This window comes from Physeter macrocephalus, chromosome 7, assembly GCF_002837175.3.
Source record: "Physeter macrocephalus isolate SW-GA chromosome 7, ASM283717v5, whole genome shotgun sequence".
NCBI lineage: Eukaryota > Metazoa > Chordata > Mammalia > Artiodactyla > Physeteridae > Physeter > Physeter macrocephalus.
In genome coordinates this window covers 26331835-26338845 of record NC_041220.1, presented here as the reverse complement: position 1 = coordinate 26338845, position 7011 = coordinate 26331835, and the positions used below count along the sequence as shown (strand labels likewise).

General features: G+C 35.9%; 1 protein-coding gene across 10 annotated transcripts in view; it reads right to left on the bottom strand.

Annotated features, from left to right (window-relative positions):
* Nucleotides 1-1400: 1400 nt before the first annotated feature.
* GAB1 (GRB2 associated binding protein 1) overlaps nt 1401-7011 on the bottom strand; it is a 123677-nt gene continuing 118066 nt past the window's right edge. For all 10 annotated transcript variants that reach the window (XM_007108170.4, XM_028491725.2, XM_028491727.2 and 7 more), the window contains 2 exons: nt 5621-5743; nt 1401-3385 (listed from right to left, as the gene is read on the bottom strand). In XM_007108170.4, coding sequence (XP_007108232.1) covers nt 3227-3385; nt 5621-5743 — 282 coding nt within the window. In that variant the 3' untranslated portion in view covers nt 1401-3226. The remainder of the gene's footprint in view (nt 3386-5620; nt 5744-7011) is intronic.

The window sequence follows — 7011 nt, the reverse complement described above, 5'->3', positions numbered from 1 at the left end:
TTATGACTTATGACATTAATGTACAAGTATGGCAGTATTTCTATATCAAATTAAACTTAGTCTATGATTAAATACAATGCTATATATACATACACACACTCATAGTACCTTTATGGAATTCTCTAAAATGCTCACAGTAGCTTATATGGTATTGATAAAAATAAAGATGAAAACGTATAGAGTGTAGATAAAAACCACTTTTATAGCTTTCTAAGGTGATGCATCCTGTGTGTTAAATAGCTTAAATTATTCAAGTCTGAATTTTGAGTTTTGAAAGCAGAGCTGCGCACTGGTATTCAAACTTTCATAAAATTGTACAGTTTTTCAAAATAAGGAATAAAAGGTAGACAGCATCAAACGTGGGAGAAAAAAAATCTTCTGATTTATAACACAGCTGTTACACAGTTAACCAGTGGTGTTCAACCCATGCCTGGCCAAAACTCAGCTTCTTGTGGGCGATTAGGGGTATTAAAGAGTTTGATTCAAATTTTGTTTTTATAAAAGTGTGTAGTTTAAAAACTTAGTAAAAATGCACATTCTAACGTGTTACATACACTATTTTACCACACTGGAGTCTGCTTATGTATAAACTTCCACTACCAGGATAATTTATTTTTATATAAACCTGGGAATACAACTTTATCTATCTCTAAAGAAACTCCTGAAATGTGTGTTTAAACCCTATTATGATTTGTACTTACTTACATTTGCATGAAGCAAAATTCTCTTGATAGCATGCAAATAAATCAAGGCATAGAAACAGACTGGCGGCTAACGTTTTACCAACTATCTATAACCCCAATTTCACATTTGTGTTACTCAGAAATGTTATTTTTAGTAATGTTCTAAGACAAGTAAACATAAATGTGGACTCAAAATACAGTTACACTGATCAAATGGACTTTCCAGGCTTTACATATTGGGCTTACACGAGAGTTTACTTAAAAGAGATTCTAGTGCTAAAAAATCTTTGGGAAATACTGCTCTGTAAGAGACTTTTTCATTTAATTTGTTAATGCAATGTTTAATGTGATTTAGTTTAACAAACTGCCTAATTTTCAATTCTTAAATTACTCTGCGTAATGGGAAAATTTCCACAGATTTGAGTGCTGTGGGTCTTCAAAATGGTAACTTGTAAAAAATCGAGAAATTACACTAAAAAATTCATTATTGCCTTAGACTCTTCTGATAGGTAGCTTTTAAAACAAGATTTCTATTTTTGAATTAACAATATATTTATTGTTGTGTTCTAAATCTCAAAGTATGTTTATCCTCCATGCAACACAATTTGGTATCTTCACACATCAACTGTGTTGTGTGTTTTGACAGTTGAGGCACATTTCAATGATTTTCGACTCTATTTTGTGGTTTCATTATAAAACAGCTTACTCACAGCAAACTCAAACAATGTTTTTTTATTTAAAAATCCACCTCAAAATTCAGTTCTGGGTTTTAGTTTTTGTTTAAAAAGCAGCAAACATTTAAAAGCATCAAATGTTACTTGTCTACAATTCATCTTGTTATGAACGTTTTTAGCTCATGGAGGGGACATAAACCTATTACGTTGATTAGGCACAGTACGGTGACCAAGGGGCCAGAAATCAGGGCACATCTGTGTACTCAGGTAACATTAGGGGTCTGCATGGAGGGAAACATACCTCAGCTGTGGGCTCTTCAATCTCTATGCCCCCTCCAAACACTGTTAGTAAGTCTCAAATCAGTACATAAGAGATTGTATGTAACTTAGTTAAAAACCAATCAAACCGATAACTATACCTGCTTTCTAAATTACATTGCAAAGCCAAGACAGATAAATTGTAGCCTTACTATAGATAATGCGTGGTCTTGCTATAGGACCATGTTATAGGTGAGACAGAATTATACGATACCTCTGGTGGTTTCAGAAATCTAGTTGGAAGAGGTCCATGACTATAAGATTTCACATTATAGCAAGGCTCCAATATTTCTTGAATTGGGGCAGTGAATATAAATCACAGTACACAATCCTTAATTCTTTTATTGGAAAAGCAATAGGTGCTACATATGAGAATCACTTATATAACATCTATTTTTTTAAAAAATGCAGATATAAAATATTAATTGCATAGGGATTTAAATAGGATAAGGCCAAGAAGAATATTAAGTAAAGTTTAAAAAAAATCATAGGGCACTATGGTGTCAAAAGACAGAATTTCATTCTTAGAGTAATAAATCTGAATGACTGTCTAATTAAAAATCACAGTATGTTGCTATAACTAACAGTGAATGTCAATTGTGCCATTATTTCCAAACTGGAAACCAGCGTTAGAGGACCACCACGAATACAACTAAAGCTCACTGTCTAAACCTGATCATTGTATTAGCACATCAGTGCCTGGTACGTACCTGATTAGTTATATAATCTACACTTTGCAAATAATGTAAAGTTTAATACATGTTGAAAATGTGAGAGCACATCGTCACCACATGCCATCAGTGAGTTGCACACTTACTTGATAATGTGATTATTCACTCTTTCCAAGGTGTAAGATTCCCGCCTGGCAGAATCTTCACTTAATGAGCCCAAAACACTGTAATTAACAAAATATAAGAAAGTTCCACCACTGAAAACCAAATGTCCATGAACCAGAGAACAAAGTCCTGACACCAGTAGGTACGTGATGCTTAGCACTTTGGAAGGCAATGAATGATGAGTCCAACTCTACTTTGTAGTTTAAGCTAACGGTTACCCCGTTAAGTTTCAGGTAGAAAGGTATATTGTGAATCTACTTCTCACGTCATGTTGTTACCCTGCAGCTGAAAGAGCAATTTCCCAGTGGAAAGTAGCTTAGTTCACGTAGCGTCGTTCTTAAGAGTAGTGTGAGGATAAACAAGAACTCCCAAAAGAATCATGTTAAGGTCCATTCGGGAATACCCAAACCAATGCTTTAAATGAAAAAGTGCATAAATACAGTAATACTACAAGTGTGTTAACTACGAAACGAATGTTTCTCTGGGAACCAAACAACAGTATTTTCCCACATTATTTACATGTGATGAATTGTTCAGATACCACAAAGCACCATTTACACGCTCAATGGCTTGATTAAGCCCGAAAGGTCCTCTGACTTCGACTCTGTTCAGTTGAGGATCTACGTAGAGTACAAGGGTCAAGTTATCTTCGGTCAAACAGGATTTCTCCTTACAGCTCAGCCCTCTTTTGTTCAGAGACGTTAAAGCGGCATTTTCACTTCACATTCTTGGCTGGCGTTTCAGACTCTGTGGACTGTCTCCCATCGGTCCAGGCTTCACGGGTGCTCTTCAGAGCCAGGGTCTTCTGTTGGTCAACCACGACATAGTCCACTCTCTCGTCAGCTACACTGCTGCCTGAGCCACTGCTCTTTTGCTAAAAAGCAAAGGAAAAAACCCCATAAACCTCCACAGAAAAAGCGGTGCTTCTGCGTGAACTCCAGTCTTAAAACACAGACACATATGCACTGTGAATAACTCTTGAAATTCTACTGGGTCACCAAAAAATTACATTAACTACCTCAGTTTAACAATGTCGTCTCTCTCCTAACTGTACTCTATTTTTCCCTTGATTTTAAAATTATTATATTTAAGAATTCAAACTAATGCTCTCATAAGAGATGAAATTCTTAGAAAAGGAGAGCAGACCCCTGGTTCATCTTAAGAGACATAGCTTGCTTTTAGCCTTTAGCTTAAGCTTGACTTTTTCCAAGTCCTGAGAACAGGTACAGGTGTTTACTTTCAGAGTTAAGAAATGTTTTTTGAAAAGGAGTATTTCAAGAATGGCAGGCTACATAAAATCCAACTAGATACTCACTAACTTAAAACAAATGTAATTATTAACGCGTTGCTGGGCTCACTAGAAATTAAGGGAAATATCCAAGGTGTGAGGGAAATGGAGGGAGCAGAGAGCTGCTGAAGGGTCAAGACGGTGTCATCTTCAGGATGAATGTCCACTGAGCAATGCAATCAGGAGGCCTGGGTGGGAGGAATGCGGAACACAAAACTATCCTGTTAGGATAGGGACCCTTGAAGGAAACTGAGGTAGTCCTAGGGTGGTAGCATCACCTGCTTCCTAGCAGAAGCAAATGCAAATCCTTTCTGAAGGCAATTTAGGTCTGCAGGTTTCCCACAGATATGCTTAGCAAAATAAATTCACAATAAAAATGTATGAACACACAAGGAAACAAGCCATCAGGTGTGTGAGAAACGGTAAACACAGATTCAGACCTCCAAGGACTTCAGATATGGAAATTACTGCATAAATGGTATAGAATATGTGTATAAAATGTTTAAAGGAATTGGAAAATAAAAAATAAAAGGAATAAGATAAGAAAAAGGGAGTAAGAAGCTATTCAAATCAGATAGGCATATTGGGGGGAAAAAAGCCAAGCAGAAAAATGTCACTTCAGCAGTGAAAAATAAAATACTGAAATTAAAAATTAAACACATGGGTTAAGCAGAAGAATTGAGAATTAGTGAACTTGGTGGCAGATCTAAAGAAATTTTACAAGTAAGCAAAGAAATGATAAAATAGAAAACATGAAAGAGTGGTAAAAGATAAGAAAAACAGAATGAGAAGTTCTGTCTAATCAGAAACCTAAAAGGACAGAAGAAAGAGAATAGTGGAAAAGCAATATTTAGGGAGACAATGATTCAGACTTTTCCGTAACTGACAAAAAATATGAATCCAGAAATAAAGACTGCACTACTTCTACCAAGCAGGATAAATAAAGAAAAATCTATGTCTAGATGTCTAGACACAGTGTAGTGAACCTGCAGAACACCAAAGATATAGAAAAGGTCTTAACATCAGCCAGATAGAAAAGACAGATTACCTACAAAGGAACTGCAATTAGACTGACAGCATACTTTTCACAGGAAAAATGGAAGCCAGGTGACAGCAAATAGTATCTCCTATGTGTTGAGAGAAACTTACTGTCAATTAAGAATTGTGAACTCAAACTGCTCCCCCCGCAAAACCCTCAATACTCATTTTCCAGAATGAGGCAAAATAAAGACATTTCAGTTAAACAAAAACTGCAAGAATTTACCATTAACAGACTTCCATGAAAAGAACTTCTAAAGGAAGGAGGAAGGAAAATGATTAGAGAAGGAAGGTCTAAGACACAAGAAGGAATGATAAAAAAAGAAGTTGGTAAACATGTCGGAAAATGTAAATAAACATTGTCTATATAGTAAGAATATTACTACTACTAATGTCTAATTTGTGAGTGTAACAACAACAAGAACAGCAAAAAACACTAATAAAACTTTTGGACAAAAATACCAAGAAAGTCAGAAAAGGAGTAATTTGAGCTATCATTGGAAAGGGAGCGAAGACCAGGATTAACGTTGGAACTTTAGAATTTAGTAAGTAAGCATTTCAATGGTAATCACTAAGAGAGTACAAAGTGTGTAACTTCCATACCATTAGAGATGAAAAAATAAATTTATCAGTCTAACACTTTTGTGATTTAAGAAAAAGCATTAAGTAATAGACTTTACTAAATTTAAATTAAACATACTAAGAAAATTCCCCCAAAGGAGACCCGATTCTTCAGGTTTCAAATGGGAGCTCAGTGTATTTATAGAATGAGGTTTCACTTACCTTACGTGGTGGCGTGGATTTCCCAGAATCTAAATCTAGATCTAGGTATTCCACTTGTTTGTCTCCTTTGGGCTTGATCATTGGGCTGCTTCCTCCATCAAGACTATTACTGCCAAAAAGATTCTGAAAGTAAAATACAACAAAATCAACTGTCAAACATTCATGAGACATACTGCTTATTACCTTGTTTGCCACCTACTCAAGCCTAAATATTAATTTTAAGAGGACACAGCTTGAAGAAATGTCTCCTTAGAAAATTAAATAATCTTTTAGGGAAAAATAAGTAATATTTAAAAAATTGATTAAAACATAGCATAGGTAAGCAAGCTACAAGTAGTTTGAAAAGTACAACTTGGTTCAGACTAAGACTGGGCCATCAAGCTACAGTTAACTGCAACAGTTCTTTGTTTCTTTTTTTGTTTTGTTTTTCTCAGCTGTGCCACGCGGCTTAAGGAATCTTAGTTCCCTTACCAGGGACTGAACCCAGGCCCCCGGCAGTGGAAGCGCCAAGTGCTAACCACTAGACCGCCAGGGAATTCCCAGTTGGAATAGTCTAACTCAACGCTATTACAATGATATCTGTTCTCGATAACATTCTTTAACTATAGTATCCTTATAGTCCATGCTTTCAAATTAAATTTTTTAGGGATCGACCAAGATGGCGGAGTAGAAAGACCCTGAGCTCACCTCTCAAATTAAAAAAAATTTTAAAGTTCTATGTTTGAGTTAAAGGCTTTCACACTAAAATCAATTTAGAATAAGTATGGTAGCTAAGGGCTATGCATACTGACTCCATTAATAAAGTCTGTTTTGTTTCAACCACCTGGAATTTTTACCACTTAATTTTCTGTCTTCTTATCCTTTCTGTCCTAATAGGAACTGTACAACAGAAGGACTCCTCTCTAAGAAAAGAAAAATAAAAAAGGAAGGGAGAGGACAGCAATGAACAACAAGAATGAAAAAGCTTGAGGCAGAAAAATGAAAAAGAAATAGGTTACTAGGAACATGAAGATCAATGCTAAATAAAAAGGAAAGGATGACGTGAACTTAGGTCCCTACGTGCACCCGCTACTCTGATGACAGTCTTCAAATGTGCTCCAAACAAATGACTTGTTTCCACGCCTTGCTGCTTTTAACCTCACCTAGGAATGTTCCTGACTTCTCAGGACTCTACATATTCATTAGGGACTTTCATCCCTGTGGCGTGGCTTCTATCACATAGGTATTATTGTTCACATGTTAGCTTATACTTTTTTTTTTTTAAATACATGGACTCCCGTATTTTTTTTATTTTTATTTTTTATTTATTTATTTTTGGCTGTGTTGGGTCTTTGTTTCTGCGCGAGGGCTTTCTCTAGTTGCGGCGAGCGGGGGCCACTCCTCATCGCGGT